Source organism: Hippocampus guttulatus, chromosome 14 (assembly GCF_054856545.1).
Source record: "Hippocampus guttulatus isolate MCC_2025c chromosome 14, RoL_Hgut_1.0, whole genome shotgun sequence".
NCBI lineage: Eukaryota > Metazoa > Chordata > Actinopteri > Syngnathiformes > Syngnathidae > Hippocampus > Hippocampus guttulatus.
In genome coordinates this window covers 7,545,256-7,564,273 of record NC_141274.1, presented here as the reverse complement: position 1 = coordinate 7,564,273, position 19,018 = coordinate 7,545,256, and the positions used below count along the sequence as shown (strand labels likewise).

Sequence of the window (19,018 nt, the reverse complement as noted above, 5' to 3'; positions counted from 1 at the left end):
TTCGCATTCATAGAAATCCATGACACAGCGCAACTCTTTGAGGTATCTAAAAGAAGCCTGGACCGGACTGCGGCGACACAGTCGGGATTCTTGTGGCTTTGGTGGCCTCGGCTCCTTCCGCATCGGGCCGCTGCAGCGCGGCCAACACGCGAGCTGATGCTGTGCCATCCTGCGAGAACACGCCGGAAAACACGTGGGAGCAATCGGAGCAAATCCGAGTCTGCGAAACCTGCTCGGCAGATTGCAACGCGCGCGGGAGTGGGAAAGACAACCGCCATCTTAGCGAGCGTTGACGCTCTTTTCAATTGAGAACAAACGCAGCAAATTTATGATTTAGTCTTTGGTGGCACTACATCAACATCAAAGACGATTGAGAAGACAATGAAAGAAACCGAAGATGCGATGGGCTGGCAGCCAGTTCAGGGTGTACCCCGACAACTGCGCAAAGTCAGCTGGGCTAAAATACAACTAAGCTAGCATACTTTTTCATGAAAAGCATTTGGTGAGGCTTTTCGTAAACTTGGGTGAAGCTACCATATACTTTCCATATAAACATCAGTCTTCAATGTACAACGTAGCATATAACAAACCTAGCATACTTTTTCATCAAAACCTGAGACTATTTCTTCAAACTAGCATTGTTTTCAGAAACTTTTGTTGAATACGTTTCCTTTTGCATTCCGAAACACCAAAGACCGTTGAGTCTTCAGCTAAATTTCACTTTCACGTAACGAAGAAAATGTATTTTTAAATCAAAATCAAAAAACATTTTCCAAATATTCTATGATCCGAACATTTTGTAAACATCAAAGTCCCAACGTGCTCTTTTTCCATAAACTTTGAAGACAATTTAGTCTTCAACGGCCGTAACATTTTCACCAAAGATTTAATGTTTACAACAAAGCTAATATGAGCAACATACTTGATCGCAAACATCAAAAATATTTTCAAAGTCCTTGATGAAGCTCATATTGTTTAATCATCCGACAATTTAATCTTTGGTGAGCTTGACATGCGTTTCTTCCGTCCATTTTGAAGACGATTCAGAGTCATCAATGAACTTAAATCTTTCTGGTAACCATCAAAGACAATTGAAGGTTCATGTGTTCTTTGACGTCAAAGACACTTTTTGTAAACACAAGTTTTGAAACTTCAAGGACAAGTTTGAGTCGCAGTTGCCTCTTTTTCATCAGGAAACGAGGCGTGTTAAAAAAAAACCCACACACATCTTGCATATGTTTATTCTATCATGAAGAGAAACAATTCTTGGCAGCTTTTGGAAGTGACGAAACATCTCGCTGGGACCCGCATCGCTTTCATCTGTTCTTAATATAACAGGCGGGCTTTTAACACGGCTCCCAACGTGTCCCGGCACAACATAAAGAGCAGTGCTGAGCGGCAGGTACGCCCACGCTTCTTCTTCTACTTGTCTTTTTTTTTTTTTTTTGAACTTGATAAACAGCTAAATTGCTCAAAGGTCAAAACATACCAGCACGCCCCCGGAAACATTTGATCTTCATGCCTCTCTTGATGTTTGCGTGTGCGTCCTTTTCATGCACCCCGCAACTCTGTCATTACCTCCGCGCTGAGGCTTTCATTTTCCTCTGTGAATACCGTATCGTCACATACAGTAGCATCTATGATGCAAGAAAATGTTTATATATATATATATATATATATATATATATATATGGCGGCCCGGTAGTCCAGTGGTTAGCACGTCGGCTTCACAGTGCAGAGGTACCGGGTTCGATTCCAGCTCCGGCCTCCTTGTGTGGAGTTTGCATGTTCTCCCCGGGCCTGCGTGGGTTTTCTCCGGGTGCTCCGGTTTCCTCCCACATTCCAAAAAAAACATGCATGTCAGGCTGATTGGACGCTCTAAATTGTCCCTAGGTGTGAGTGTGGGCGTGGATGGTTGTTTGTCTCTGTGTGCCCTGCGACTGGCTGGCAACCGGTTTAGGGTGTCCCCCGCCTACTGCCCGGAGATGGCTGGGATAGGCTCCAGCACCCCCCGCGACCCTAGTGAGGATCAAGCGGTTCGGAAAATGGATGGATGGATGGATGGATATATATATATATATATATATACACATTCTGCAGTTAATTGCATACAATTAAGATTATATATGTTTTATCTGTAACTTTTAATTTTTTTAAAACATTTTGGGAGTGGAATTTGTTTGTGTCCATACCGAAGTTTATACCGCGCTACATTTTTACAATTTTATTTTATTTTATATATATTTTTATTTTTTATTTAAACACGTGTTTATGTGAGTTATTGATGTATTTTATTTTGCTCAATTTTAAATTTTCGTTCACTTTATTTATTATAATAGATATAATAGCGATCATTGGTTTTATTTATTTACACATAAACCTTCTCCATTTAAAATTATACAATTATAATTTCAAATTATATATAATTCAAATCAAAAAACAAAAAGTATATTTTTTGATGGTGCAGAAAACATTTTCATGTTAAACAAATATATAATTATTATTATTTGGTTTTATTTTAAAAAAAATCAAAGACAATGTTGTGTTTTGAAAGGCGAATCTGGATCGATACTGGCTGCTGCTGCTGGAGCTACCCGCTCGCACAGGATTCTGGTCGATGAAAAAGCTATTGTAGCAAAATGCTAAGCGTATGAATCAAGTATCAATAACAGGCAAAAAAAAAACCAAAACAAGGAAATGTACTATTTTTACATGCCTAAACCCAGGGGCTGAGCTACATGGTGGCCAGGTTGGACCCTGGCCACCCATGGTCACTCTCTGACCACCCCTATAGCCCAGCTCACATCTAGGGGACATTTTTTATATTTTATCTATATTTTTAGAATCTGAAAAGACAATTCAGAATCTTGAATGATTCTTTTTTTTGTCTTCAACGACATTCAAACTGTTATCCCAAATCTGTCGATGCCAAGGCCAAACATGGGAGCCATCCTTTCTTCCAGAGTTTCCACCAATGCAGACACATTACCAGTGTGTGTGTGTGTGTGTGTGTATGTGTGAGGCACCAGAATTTGTCCCAGATTTTTCCCTCCCCCTCTTCGATTTCTTCGTCATCGTCGTCGTCTTCTGCGGGCTCTCTGACAGCCAGCTTTGATGTGGCCTTCTCACTGTTGCAACCGCAGGCGCAAAAGGAACCAGATGATCTACAGGCTCCTTTGTGCCTTGTGGAAAAGTCAGGAAAAAGTCCACCCAAAAAAGAAATGGAGAAAAAAAAGAGAGAAAAGAGAAGAAAGGATTAGGGGACAAACGTGTTTTAGGAGCAGGTAAACAATCAAGTCATCAGGGAAGACGGAAGGTTTGGCGGAGGGAAATCCAACTTGAGAAAACAAGAAACAGATGTGTCGCTGATGTCTCCTTGATGTTCTTCTTCGCATCGACACTTGGAAATGGAAAAATGCATGAAGTCACACAATTCCCACCATTCCGACGGAGTGTATCTTTACAGCCCTCGTGTACACATTGGAAAGTTTTTTTTTCTTGAGTTCCCCAGAGTTTGACATACGTCCCCCCCAAATCACGCAAGAGAACGACTTGTTGAAAAAAGACGTTTTGATTTTACTGAAGATGCAAATTTGTGGGGTTTTTTGGTTTTAATAAAAAACTGGGACAGCTCATTCGCTCGGTTCAAATGTAAAATTATTCTAAAAGTTTATGAAAAAGTATGTAAGGTTCCTTGAAATCCAGGGTGTCTGATGTACGCTAAAACGTATTCATTATCTTAAATGTAAGTAGATTCCAATTTACTCAATGAATACCGAAGTTCCTTGAGTTTTTTTAGATTTGTTGTCTTAAATGTCTATGAAAACATCGAAGAGCAATTTGTCAATGATGTTGACAAAAACAAGTTCTGAATTTACGAAAGTTTCACCTTGTTGACAAAAATGTATGCTAGCTTAATGGAACGCAAAATCGTCTTTGACGGTTGATGAACATAAAAATGCCAAGTTGTCTTCATCAAAAATGTCTTTGAAATGCGTACGTTGTGTTCACCGAAGGAGTAACTGCCTTTTACAAACATTTAGTTCATTGAAGACTGAATCGTCTTTGATGTTTATGAAAACACATACAGTACATGCTAGTCAGGTACTCACATGCCTTGAACTACATTTCCCAGCAGGTTTTATGACAGCAGCGCTTGTCTGGCCTCAGTTCTTCAAGCTGTGCCCCCCCCCCCCCCTCCACTTAGCCACCGCAGGCTGTCTAAATGTTTTATATATATATATATATATATATTTTTTTTTGTGTTATTTTAGTTCTGCTCACAGCGACAGCATGTTTTATTGCCGCGCTGCTAATTACACACATTACACACAATGGGGGCAACAATGGAAAAGTCATTACAGTCAACAACAACTATTTAAAACTTCTTCCTTTCATGTCTTTTTTGTCGTTGTCTGCATTCGGACACTTTTAACGAATAAAAATAACAAATGGCGACTTGGAAGTTTTGTTTTGTTTTTTTCTCCCACCCTGGTTGACCGCCCGGACACTAACGCCACACATCCTTACTGAGATAGCACATGGGCACAATGCTGCTTTGTCTGACCACCAACATTCCCAACCTCATATGTGGGCATCGAGAATCAAAGGGACCCAGAAGTAAAGTTCAGGTTCTCTTTTAAACGATGGCCAACCATTATTCATGACCCTTCTGAGACACCATACATTTATCTATCAGCCTTGAAACATGTCATCATTGAACTAATGCACCTGTATCGTGATACTATCGGTATCATTGGAAAATTGTCGACAGCAATGTATAACAATAAATCAAGCAATTCCTGTATCAATGGAAAAATAGCAAACTTCAATTTTTGCAATACTATTGATATCACTGGGAAAACATTGCAATGCCATGACCATTGCTTCCTCTCAATACATCAATCAATCGCTGTAGAATGATATTCTATCTATCGTCTGTAAAATAATGCAACAATACCGGATTATTTTTTTTTCTTTATCAGTTATCGTCGTATCATGATACTATCGGTATCATTCGAAATGTATTGTCATATCGTGATTTTCTTTTAATTGGTTATTATTGTGTGCTGGTACTATGATAAACATCGGAAAATGATTGTGATTGCAACAGGTCGATTACAGCACAAATCAAGATGACAAGGTAAGAGCTTTCTTTTATAAAGTTTTCCATTGTATAAAACAACATGCAAATGTGTTGCGATTTTCTTTCAATACACTGATGATTGCTGTATCATGATACCAGTGGTATCACTTGAACCACATTGTGATAATACTGTATTGGGGTTTACTTCCACTATAGCAATTTACATGCTGCATTAGGACAGTTTTGATTTTTAGGTCCAACGATTAGAGCTGTATCGTGATACAATCAGCGTGAATAGAAAATACAACAAGTTTTTCTTCTATATCAACTAGCCTGTAATTGCTGTGTCCTGTTACGATTGAGATAAACAAGAAACATATTGTGATAGCGCATCACGGTTTTCGTTCGATGACCGCTTTACATCTAATTTGTCCCCCAAAAAATTGTATGGATTTTTTTTCCTCCCAAATATCGCTCTACCATGCCAGCATTGGCAAGTTACTACAGCAATAAAAATGCTTCACTTTGAGGAGACACTAATTACAGGAGACTTTGACTACATTTTGAAAAAAGTTGAAGAATAGTGATGATTCAGGTTTGACTAAAAAAAACTTTTTCCCTTGTGTTTGACTGAACATATATATATAAAAAAAAAAAAACTAGGCGACATCCAGATGGACCACATACACACACATGCCTTGTCAAGCAGAACACACACACGCACACACACATGCAAAGACCGGAAGAAGGTGTACTTTGTGGAATTAACCCCCCCCCCCCCCCACCCCCCAACTACCCCCACCGCCCACATGCACACTAACATGGTGGCGGGTGTGTGTGTGTGAGGGGGGTGGGCACTTGTTCTCGGAGGGTCCGCGGCTGCAGAGTGGTGTCATTGTTGATGACAAGCATCCGTGAAGCTTCCTGTCTGTGATCTTGGTTGTCGTGGCGACAGCAGGCCCCAGTCAAATAGATTAGCTTTGATCCTGAGGACGGAAAGGCAAAAAGAGGAATCCTTCAATTGGCAGCAGTGGTCCACATCAAATGGACCGCTGGCACGACGCTGTGGCCGAGTCTGGAAAAGTCTTAAAGCAGCACTTTGGATCCACTTACACCAACATACTTTTTATTGGACTACATCAGAGCGCGCGCGCACACACACACACACACACACACACGCACACACACACACGGTTCGGAAAATGGATGGATGGATAAATACAAAGGGAAGAAAAATATATGATATTATAGCGACATTTCCCCCAAAAATATAAGATAACTGACTGGATAACAATCGAGATAGTATCATGATACAGCCATTGTCATGAATCAATATTTTAGAAGAATTCCATAAAAGAATATCAGCAAGAATATTGTGACTATGTGGCAATTATGATACCGCGATTAGATAATCGATATACAGTATTGGAATAAAGTCACAAAGCAATATCATGTTTCCCAACAATGGCGACAGCATCATGAAACGGTGAATTTATTTTTATTTAGGGACCCCTCCAGAGAAATCGATCACGATACAGCTTCTGCGTACGTACACGCACACACAGACATTCATTCTCTAGTGCGTTTGCTGTCATCATATATCCTTCAGTGGCACATGTAGGAATGCGAATGATCTCTGCAGAATATCCGCCTCTTGAAGCGGTTCAAACAAGATGGGGACCAGAAGAAGAACACAACAGAAGAAAAGTATTAGCGGGAAGCTAATCGGATTGGTGGACGTTCAAGCGTTAATGTGCTGCAGCTTTTGTTTGTGATGGGAAGGGAGCTGGGGGGGACGACCAAAGTATGCGACACACATGCATGCAAAATGTTCATGTCACGTGTCCGTGAGTGTTGCAGGCTCACTGGACAGGAAATAAAAGTTCAAAGATGAATATATATATATATATATATAATAAAACAGAAATGGAGCTACGATCAGTCACCTCCTCTACATGGATGACATAAAGCTGTACGCTAGGAGCGAAAGGGACATAGACTCCCTGATCCACACAACCAGGATCTACAGCAGCGACATCGGGATGTCATTCGGGCTTGAGAAATGTAGTCGGATGGTGACTAAGAGAGGCAAGGTAGTCCGCACTGAAGGGTTCTCACTCCCTGAAGGAACAATAGCAGACATTGAGGACAGCTACTAGTACCTCGGTATACCGCAAGCCAATGGCAACCTCGAACTGGCAACAAGGAAAGCGGCTACGGCCAAATACCTCCAGCGAGTGAGGCAAGTCCTAAGAAGCCAGCTCAATGGCAAGAATAAGACCCGGGCAATAAACAGCTATGCCCTGCCAGTGATCAGATACCCTGCAGGAATAATAAGGTGGCCAAAGGAAGAGATTCAGACCACGGACATTAAGACCCGAAAGCTCCTAACCATGCACGGAGGGTTCCATCCCAAATCCAGCACCCTGAGACTGTACGCAAGCCGAAAGGAAGGAGGCCGGGGCCTAGTGAGTGTGAGAGCCACTGCCCAGGATGAAACATCCAAGCTCCATGAATACATCAAGGAGAAGGCTCCAACGGATGACGTACTCAGAGAATGCCTCAGACAATGGGGAACAGAAGATGAGGCGCTGGAAGAGGGACCATCATGGGAGGGAGGACAAGCCCCTACACTGACGGGATGTACCACCGGACCATAACTGCATAACTGAAGTGGCCGATCTCAAGAAGTCCTATCAGTGGCTAGAGAGGGATGGCCTGAAGGACAGCACAGATGCACTCATCCTGGCTGCTCATTTGCAGGCCCTGAGCACCAGAGCCATTGAGGCCCAGATATACCACACCAGACAAGACCCAAGGTGTAGGTTGTGCAAAGAGGCACCTGAGACGATCCAACACATAACTGCAGGGTGTAAGATGCTGGCAGGGAGAGCCTACATGGAACGCCATAACCAGGTGGCTGGCATAGTCTACCGAAACATCTGTGCAGAGCATGGACTGGAAACCCCAAGGTCAAAATGGGAAACACCTCCGAAGGTGGTGGAGAATGACAGAACGAAGATCCTGTGGGACTTCCAGATCCAGACTGACAAGATGGTAATGGCGAACCAACCAGATATCGTGATCATAGATAAAGGGCAGAGGAAAGCCGTTGTAGTGGATGTAGCGGTCCCAAGTGATGGAAACATCAGAAAGAAGGAACACGAGAAACTCGAGAAATACCAAGGGCTCAGAGAGGAGCTGGAGAGAGCCTGGAAGGTAAAGGTGACAGTCGTGCCTGTGGTGGTCGGAGCACTCGGGGCAGTGACCCCCAAACTGGATGAGTGGTTGCAACTGCATACTTGGCCAATAAAGATGATTCTGATTCTGATTCTGAACAGATCCCGGGAACAACATCGGACATCTCAGTCCAGAAAAGCGCAGTGCTGGGAACAGCAAGGATACTGCGCAGAACCCTCAAGGTTCCTGGCCTCTGGTAGAGGACCCGAGCTGAATGAGGGACGGACGGACACCACCCGAGGAGTGAGACGAGGAATTATATAGAGAGAGAGAGAGAGAGAGTGTGCAATGACTGTATCGTGATGCTAGCGGTATCACTGGAAAAATATCATTATTAAAATTCCCAAATTTACTCTGCATTACTGAAGTCAGGCAAGTAAACTATCAGGGACGGAAATTTTCCATCTGTGTCCAAATATTACAAAGTGCTACTTCAATCTGCGACCAGAACATCCATGGATGATGTTTTTCTAGTGACTTGTTGAGATGAGCGTGAATGTTAAGATGGGTCGGCTATCAAATGTGACCGCGTACCCCGACACCTCATCGGCTTTCCAAACATTCCCGCGGCTTCGCGTCCTGGCGCAGCCTTGCCCGTCATCTGGCGGAAGGAGCGCGTCCAAGTCGTCGTCAGACACTTGTCTCATCCTCTCAAAGTCTCCGCGCGCCCAAGTTCATTTTTAGAGACGCTAATGAACTGCGTGACCTCACCCGCCATTTTTTGGGGGTCACTCAAAGGCGGTGTGACAGACACACATGCACGCACATTGGGGTCTTTTTGTCATTTGTCATCTTTTGTTCACTCTTGCGGCCGCCTTCCAACTCTTTGTGATGTGATTCAATGAGACACATGCGGCAAAGTTTAAATCCTCTCTGGCTGTGTTTGTCTGTACTTTCTTAGCTTAGAATCGGAGCTACAAACACACACATACGACTCACATTAATTTGTGGCCAGCAATGTTGACAAGATACAAAACTTTCCCAGTGGGGAAAAAAATAAAATAATAGAAAAGCAGTTCACATGTTGCGGAGTCAAACATTAAAAAAAAAAAAAGACAAGTTAATCACCATGTAGATAATTAGGCGTGTTCTCACCCTTAAGGAAATTGCTGCAGCCGAGTTGGATGAGTGGTAAGAGTGCCTGCCTCACAGTTCTGAGGTTCTGGGTTGGAATCTTAACTGATTTCTGTGGCTTTACTGCTTTTTATTTTTATTTTTTAACAAAATACACAAATCCAAACAATGCAAACATATTACAATAAAAAAACTAGTCAAAAATATTACAAATATATTGCTGAATACACAAACAAAATATTTTCCTAAATTAAAATAAAATTGAGTACAAATATTAGACAGAAATGTAAAAAAATCTAGGTTATGACATATCCAAATATAAGTTAAAAAATATAAAGTGTGTCTGTGTGTGTGGGGGGGGCCAGGGGGGTATGTGGGGAGAGCACTTTCTTGGCCACTTGGGATTTGCATCACAATGTTTTCACGTTGACTAAAAATGACATCAGAGCTTAAGGCTCAGCGAACAACCAATCACGACCCACCTGTTTGCCGGGCTTGGTCATGTGACATTCGCAAAGTGAACCCTTGCGCACTGTGATGTCATTTCCAGTCAACAGCAAGGTGAAATAGCCGCCCCCTAGATGGATTAAAAAAATGATAAAATAAAGATAAAGAGGTGTACTGATCGGTTTTAGAGTCCACAAACGCAATCTTAATCTGAATGCTGTGTTTAGACTAGTGCGAGCGCATACAACATTTCCCAATTGCCAATTTGCCCCAGTGAACGTTGAAAGTGAAGCGAGGCACAATTTGAAGAGTGGCACAAAACGGGCTCAACACTTTTCAATATGTTTATCGTTTTTGTCATCTGACTTTTTCTCCTTTCAAAAGGTCACACGGGGTCATGGCAGCGTCATCCGGGGGGAATTTCATTAAGCGCGACGAGACCGGCAGACCTCCTTCGTGGCTGAGAGTGAGAACACCTGGCAGGGAGGACAACGGCGTGCACTGTGCCTGGAGCCCCTCCTGCACTTATCTCAACATTGACGAGGAGGTGAGCGATGAATGTGGGGACAAACCAAAAAGGAGATTGCATGTGTATACAAATACTTGGGTTTAAATATAAATCTCACTTGAAGCAAATTGGAATTGGAGCGAAGCTTGTTTACTTTTTACACATTTCCCGGGAGTTGAGAAAGATTATGTCAGGCTGGTTGCAATTTTTTTTTCATTTTGGTTTTTTTGTGTATGTGTATTTGGCCATTTATGTTATGTATCTTTTTGTTCGAATTTTGTTTTTTAATTTGGGGGAGATCACATTTGATGTTTTAAATATTTTATTTTGAATCATTTGCGAATTGTTTTGTGAAACATTTTTTCATCAATAAAGCTGAACACTGCAACTTGTGCGTCTGTTCCATTCCTCAAGAGTCTATTTTCTCCATCTTTGCTGCCCATCACTCTATGATACCATTCGCCACAATGCAAATCACTTGATTACACGCGCATGCTCATGTTTGCTTCTTGCACCATTTCTAATCTGCTTTGGTCAAACCGAATATTTGAGGGATGCGGTGGATGATCACAGGAGACGATGCGCCGCTCAGCAAGGTGAAAAGTGCAGGCTTTGGTGCACACGGAATTGTTTGTCTACACTTGTTGATATAGATGTACTGTATATGTGCATGTATACATGGATGTGAGAGAGGGATGAATGTAATTAAAGTTGTGTATGTGTGTGTGTATTTTTTTTTTTTTAATTAGACGCTGTTCTTTTCTGGGAAGTCTGTGGCGGAGCTGGGTGGAGCCTCAGTGGAGACAGGAGGCTTGTGGTCGGGCCGAGGGAACCACGCCGGTCCCAGTAATGGAAACCGTGTGTGTGTGTGCATGCCTGACAGACACACACATACTCACACACACCCATGCAAAAACATATGCATACATTCTAATAAGGTGAAAAGGAGCTCATCCTAGCATGTCTGAATTTTTTTTTTGCCCGCATGGTAAAAGGCAAGAAGTCACACAAAGATAAGATGACAAACCTCAGGGTCTCAAACAAACTCATGCGGGACAAGAATTTGTGTGCACCAATGCTCTCAATGTATTTCTATCACACACACACACACACACACACACACACACACACACACGGGTACTGTACTGTCGGGCCACACAAAAACAAAAAGACCAGAACACACACCAACAAACTCAGTTACACAGACTGATGATGAAAAGAATGGGTGTTCAATTGCACAATTGATTTACCGCTCTGGCATAAATTTTGCCACACCACAATAGACACAACAGACAGTGAAGTTGGGGTGTTGTTAAAGCGTCAATAAAAACTGAATACAATGATTTGCAAGATATATACAAAAATATCTACAACGCTCATCCGTTGGAACTTGGGGTGTCCGTCGATTTAAACAATTAATCGTGATTAATCGCATGAGTTCCAGGTTTCATTGTAAAGTGTCCTCCCCCAACAGACAGTCGTGAATTTACATTAGATGACAATCACGTTAATTTCACTCCGACCTCGCAGTCCTGCAAAACTGACTGCGGATGACTACTACTGTGGGACTATTGTCCCGATCTGATCAAAAGTAATCAACAATATTTACTTTTATTAGCATACTGGCGTTTGCGAAGAAAAGGCGAAACTGACTGTCAGGATGGTCAGCCGCATTTTTAGCACAAATGTCGGAGCACTGCAGATGAAACTTGACTTTTTTTTAAAAGAAGGCAGTAAGAGATTCACGAATGCTTTGTCATCACTGAACCAAAGAGAGTAGTAAATTGTTTTTTTCATTGTTTACGGTCACTCCTCACCTTCAATGAAGCACTCCTCTTTTTCTCTGTTTCTATCTTCATTTTATGATTACTTTCAGAGTGGCCTTCAGCCTAAACATAATCTTCGTCCTTTCTTGCACCAAACTGGTTGATTTCTTCTTCGTCCGTGTCTTCCAGCCATTTAACCAATGTACTATCGGTGTGTTATATGAATGTGTGCAACACACTGCCCCTAAGAGGCCAAAGTGGGGGGAAAAAAGGAAGAGCACAGTTCACAGACACGCACAGGGCGCGCAAAACCAATTAAGGGTTGTTCGTGAAACCTGCGTTTAAAAAAAATAATAAAATGAATGCCGATCAAGGGAATGCCTTTTTGTGACACCTCCAGGTTGAACATTAAATAATATCCGTTTTGTAGTGTATTCATATAGATTGAAAATATTTGCAAACAATTGTGGTCTGTTTTGTTTCCAGCAAATGTATCGAATGGGGGTGGGGGAAGTGACTGACCCCCTGTTCAGGTGTATGTCCTGGCCCACCACCACCACCCTATTGGTCCCACCCTATGAGAGAAATACAGGCCAACAAACAGGCAATATATCTATCGTATGTGACACACTCGGAAGAAAAACTCACATTTTCAGCTCCACGACAGCTCATGTCGTCAGGAATGTGTGCATACGCACTCAACTTTGTACACGCTGTCACACACACACATTGCGTGTGCAAGACCGCCGCACCCACACACACATATACACAAGATGCATTTACATCAGTGCCTTGACATACGAGTGTCATTCGTATCGCCATAGTCTCTCATTGGCGACCAACTGGCCTCCCATTGCAAAGAAACCAAATGTGAATGTTTGGTGCCTGGATGTTGTGAAGTGTGCTTCAGCCGTCTAGTGGCGGAGGTTTGAAGCGCATTGAATTTTCCTCTCATCCCAATACAAAAAAAATTGGGAAAGTGACAGCTTCTATCTCGAAAAAAAAGACTCGTTTATAGAGGCACCGCTGTATATCAAATGGGGGATATGTTAGAGTTAGAGGTTATACAACACTGAGACAGAAAGACAAGAACACACACGCGCGCACAGGCACAAATACACGCACACAAACACGATCCACCTTCCTAACTGGCAACGAAGCGAACATTCGCATGCGTGTCCACACGCGATGGCTGTCACTCTCACAGAACGTCTCATTACAAAGAATGTGCACGAACCCAGAGCGTGCTCGTAAACAAGTACGCACGCACACAAGATAGCTGTCATTACGCATGCGTGCCCACGTACTCATGCGTGCGCACGCATATATCTCTGTATTTCGGCTCACGCGACGTTATACCCTTGCTCATCGAATCCCGTTGAGTCGTCTTTTAGAACGCAACCACTCATGACGTTGTTTCCGCCCACAAAAGGATGACGATGGCGATGAAGGCCAATGTTAGGAAAGCTCAAAACAAATACGCGTTTCCATTGTGTCGTCTTCCAGCGCGTCAGAATAAACGAAGGACTCCACCTAGCGTCGCCGCGAGACAACGGCCGAGCCTTCCGTGTTTCACCCCCAATGTGCGTGACCGATTCCCACGCCACAGAGCACAAGCTGGTCCTCGTGATTCATCAAGCTTCTTCCACCAAACAGCAGCAGCCGGAAGTTTGACCAAAATAAAAGTCTAAATTCTGAAAACAAAAGCAAAATCAAGCTACAGATTTTATTTTTAAATGACAAATAAATCATATTCAGGAGACAGTGACAGTAGAGCTTTTTGTTGTTTTACTTCCAAACAAAAATAAATGACAAGTAATATTTAGATGAGTGTTGCAGTAAGTCATTAAATATACAAAAATATACTTGCATCATGTGGGTTGAGTTTCACCTGTCAGTTATATAAAATCATATTAGACTATAGTAAAACCTTTGGTGACGTGATTTTTTTTCATTCCCTGATTAGCTTTTTAATTTACAGGAACAATTGAACCAAATAAAATAGCATGAGCGCACTGTTAAACATGAAGGCATACAAGGGCCATACTGAAAATGACAAGGAAGGCATAAAGCAAAACAAATATGTTAAATTATAGGAATTGGAATTTGGAGAAACAGTCATAATGTTAAAGAAAACATAGGCAAGCATTTTTTGATCAAGAAAAAAAAATACATAGGCAAACATTTTTTGATCAAGAAAAAAATTGTAGTTTACAAGAATATAGTCTTAATTTTTTTAGAGGAAGTCTCGCTCCGAGAATCAAGTGGTATTATTTTCATGGTCAGTAGTAACTTTTAGGATTTCTGACAATTAATATACAAGAATAAAGTATTTTTTCAACAAAAATCTCAGTAAAGTTCCTTTGTTTTTCTTTTGTAAAGTTACACAAAGTAGTTGGGGAGGGGTAAATCACATTAAGACTTCATTCTGGTAGAAGTACAGCTTGTTTTGTCACGAAATCACAACTTCAATCTGCTATTTGTCTTTGACTTTCCTTTTGTGTGTGGCCTTAAACGCTTAAACGGTGCGCTCCGAACACAGCAACAAAAACACAGTAAACACATACAAAATGGTGTTTTATTGTCAAAGCGTCGCAGTGGGACAACGTTATTTATATTTAGATTCTTATATAAGTATGTGCATATTTCCTCATTGTGAACTCTAAGTTGTGCCACAAGCTAATTATGGTAAGTAAGCTACAGTATATACAGACGTCCATCACTGACCGTTGACGCGTGTGTGTTACTGTATGACAGTAAATTCGTCAAAAGGCGACTCGACGCTTTGGTATTATCGCCGAGTGACAAACGCAGAAAACGGTCACTTCGCTTTATCATACAGTGCGACCAATCCGTACTAACTAAACACATCCATTTAAAGAAAACCAAAAAAAAAAACACCCACATGAATATATGCAACTCAAGTTAAAGGCGACAAACTATGAAAACATTTCACTTTCAAACTTTGTCTATTTTGATCCAAGGTCAGGAGACCAGACCTGAATCACGCCTGGGAACTCTTTTCCCCTCCAGTTATGTTGTCGGTCGAACTGACCTGTTAGGATCTGGAAGGAAAAAAAAAAAGACAAGCTCATTCTGCAGGCCTTATGTTTTTCTTTTGATTTTTGAAAGAATGGGGAATGGAAAAAAGATGCATACAATTCATTCTGTTGCCATTACTTTACAGCAAAAAAAGAAAAGAAAAAAAGCTGAGTAAAAAATTGTTAGCATAATGTTATTGTATGAGAACAAACAGTAGATCACATTGTTTCATTTGAAATCTAAAAAAAAAGGAGGATTTATTCTGCTTTTTCCTATTCTTTAAAAATAAAACAATTTTGAACAGTTGTCTTTTTTTGACCGTTTGAAAATCTAGATTTTTTTTTCTTTAAAACAGGATTCAAACTTATCCAGTTTATATACAAACACAGATTGTGGGCAAGTCTACACATGCGTGTTCAAATGTCAGGTTTTTGTGATATTAAAAATGGCGAAAACATTTCAAAAACTTCCACCACTAATATGCCGTATAAATTCTACACCTTGAAAACAATTAATCCACATAACGTTGCACAAGTGTGCACACCCTCTGAAAGGATTTTCATTTTTGTGACACGAGAGTTATGTCATGTTTCAAAGGCATCAGTTTTTTTTTCCAGTTGAATTGTACTTATAGGTTACATTCATCAAGTTTTGAAATGTACCCTGATCTCTTTATTTTTTTAATATTACAAAAACCTGGCGATTGAACGGGTGTGCAGACTTTATTTAAACTGTATAATTCATTGGAAAAAACAATGCATAACATTTATTAGGATCCCTTTTCCTTTAAATTAGAAAAATGAACAAAGCTATTAAATTTGCATGGTATTATACCTTCTGATAATTATACGTGGAGAAGGTGACCGGTGTCCATGATCGTCTAGAAATGAACACGACAAGAATGTTCAATTCTGGGGGGGCGGCATAAAATGTATCCTCTAAACGCCTTGGTCATTGTTGGGCACCGTAAAACAAACAAAAGTAATTGAGACCATAATTCTAATGATACTTTGCGAGAAAAACTGAACATCGATTTTTTTTTTTTTTTTTTTTACGAGTGGAAACCAAAAAAAACATCAAAGAAGAAGAAGTAGTCTTTCGAGAATGCCATTCATGGGCTTTTTTTCCCCCCCGCAATGGTGTATGTCTGTCTCAGCAGTCAGAGTTGTGCGAGTGTGCGGCGGCCGCCGCCGCTTCCAGCTTCCAGTCCCGCTGGTCGTCAGCGGTGTGCTGCGAGGCGGCGGGGGACAGCGCCATCTGGCGTCGCGGGTTGCCACTGTGCATGGTGTTCCAGTGGCGCTTGAGGTCTGATGCCTTGATGAAGGCCTTGTCGCACGAGCCGCAGTTGAACGGCCGCTCGCCGCGGTGCTGCCGCTCGTGGTCCTTCAGGTGCGACTTGTGCTTGAAGGCCTTCTCGCACAGCTGGCAGGCGAAGGGTCGCTCGTTGCTGTGCACGCGCTCGTGCCGCTTCAGGTCGGGTCCACGGATGAACGCCTTGCCGCACACCACGCAGCGGTGCGGCTTGAATCCTGAATGGATCTTGAGGTGCTCCTTGAGATGGGCGGCCGTGGTGAAGGCCTTGGGGCAGTGCTCGCAGCCGTACGGCCGGTTGGCGGTGAGAAGCCGCTCCTTCTTGGCGCTGTGCTCCAGCGGCTTGGCGCCGGCGCCGGGCAGCGAGCCGTGGTCGCGGTGGCCGTAGAGGAGGTACTCCAGCTTCATGTCGCCGGAGGACGACGAGCCCCAGCCGTGCGCGTGCGGGTCCTTGCTCAATCCCGTGTTGTAGCCATGCGGCTGGGGCACGTGCGATCCCCCCGCGCCGCCCATGCCGTCCATGGCTGTGTCGTAGAAGCTGTTCTTGCGCACCTCTTCCATTGCCAGCTCCTTGAGTATGGCATCTTGCGCGCGCATGCCGTGGTCGCCGGGCGGCGCCTGGTTCTCGCGCGTCTTCATGTTGGTCAGCTCGCGCTTCTGCGAGCACAGGTTGTCCAGGAAGTTGATGCCCAGTATCTGGCCTGATGACATCATCATGTTGATGTCCTTCTTGCGAACGGCCAGTCGCGCCGTGTACATGTAGTTGAGTACCTCCTCGAAGATGTCTGAGCGGATGAAGTCCAGCTCTACGATGGAGTTGTCCTCATCTGTCTGCTTCTTGAACAGCTTCTTGAAGTAGTTGCTGCAGGCCGCCAAGACGCAGCGGTGAGCCCGGAACTCGATATTCTCCACCACCACCACCACGTCGCAGTGCTCACCTTCCATGCGCTGCTGGTTGAGCATCTTCAGGAAGGTCGCCTTGTGGTCGTAGTCGATGTAGCGCAACAATTCAGACATGGTGGTGAATGGGAGCAACCTGGAAATGAGTGTTCAGAGTGAACTTGAGTTGGACAAAATGTTTTACCTTTTAGCTGAATCCCACACAGTTGCCCCACAATACAGTTTGTTTGTTCATCGCTATTTATATATTGATTGTTTTACACACGCCAAGACACTCACATATCGGTCCCGCCTCTTACAGGCACATCCATTTACAAAGGCACTACACCACATTTATTTATTCAACACATCCGGCTTCAACGCTAATGTGTATTTAATTTTTTTAAAATTTTTACTTTTCATAATTGCGGGGTTTAATTAAGGCTAACAGTTGTATTACTTGAACGTAATATTAGCATTTCTTTTCCCTCTGCAATTCAACTCGGAGTCGCGGGGCCTCCGGATCCTCTTCCTCGTTCTGACTGCCATTATAATCTATCAATTTTGGCACCTCAACTTTCGTATTGACTGAATGAAGGTTAAGGGCTATCTTGGTCGCAGCATAAACGCCTTTTAAGAAGCAGGAACATGTGTTTATGCTTGCAATTTGTTTCTGTACAAAAAGGTTTGCAGTGTTTTAATAACTCCTCACTACACCCATAAATCTCTTTTATTTCGTCCCTGGCGGGTCCATTTCTATCTCCAGCTTCCGATCCTCTGTGCCCCCACTCTACAAGTCCATCCAGTCTCAACGTCTTCCAGCTTCGTCTCCAAACCTTCCAGTCTGAACTCGCTGCAGCTTCGTATCTTCAACTCTGCCACCTCGAGCTTTGTTTCAAGATAACTAATCATGACCCAAAATAACACTATCAAACCTTCCCTTTCATTTGTGATGGCGCTTTTCTATCACTGATCACCCGATATCCACCCCCCTCCCCGCCCCCCACCTCGCCCGGACTCTCTTTTTCGCCTCCCGTCCACTCTCCCCATAGCTCTGAACGGTCGAGTCCAAGTACTTTAACTCCCGTATCGACTTCACTCGTAGTTCTCGTACAATGGTAAACAACGGCCTCCCTCGCATTGACACACAAACAAAAATAAAGGTAAATATTCCGAGCAGGGAAACAAAACAAACATGCAAACAAAATAAAGTCAACGGCGACGAGTGCGAGGCACGAACAAAACGCACTTTAATTTCTATTCCGCGATGCGTTCAAGGCTTTCGACAGTGTGTCGGAGGCTCGCGTGAGAGGGAATATTTCACATTTCACTGCGCCCAGCCATTTTGACCAAGCACAAGCTCCGCTGGCATGTTGTTCACCGAGGAAGGAGGAGGAGATGGTGGTGGTGGTGGTGGTGAGGTGGGGGGGGGGGGGGTCGAGAAACGAGCGCGGAAACATAGAAGAGGTCGTACTCGAAACATAAACAACATTTCGATTCTACGAACACTCGACGGACCAAACGAAAAAGATTCCTACCCGAAGCCCGAATGCGATTGCCCGTGTTGTCACGCAAGGCGAGTCGACGACGAATCCACACTGGCTGCTGCCGTCGTTTTTCCTCTTCCTCCTCTTTCTTGTTGTGACTGCCGCGCCGCACAGGAAA

The 19,018-nt window shown here is 43.0% G+C and overlaps 1 protein-coding gene and 1 long non-coding RNA gene across 2 annotated transcripts; both read right to left on the bottom strand.

The window, feature by feature from the left end:
* Positions 1-868: 868 nt before the first annotated feature.
* Positions 869-12,522, bottom strand: LOC147194774 (uncharacterized). The gene is made up of 3 exons (XR_015102875.1): positions 12,173-12,522; positions 5,945-6,072; positions 869-3,182 (listed from the first exon to the last, which is right to left on the bottom strand). It is a non-coding gene; the product is annotated as an uncharacterized LOC147194774 (long non-coding RNA).
* A 1,370-nt stretch (positions 12,523-13,892) lies between these two features.
* LOC147194773 (zinc finger and BTB domain-containing protein 14-like) lies at positions 13,893-19,018 on the bottom strand. Its single transcript, XM_086129580.1, has 2 exons — positions 18,892-19,018; positions 13,893-17,510 (listed from the first exon to the last, which is right to left on the bottom strand). The coding sequence occupies exon 2, from the start codon at positions 17,489-17,491 to the stop codon at positions 16,316-16,318; it is 1,176 nt and encodes a 391-aa protein (XP_085985706.1). The 5' UTR covers positions 17,492-17,510; positions 18,892-19,018; the 3' UTR covers positions 13,893-16,315.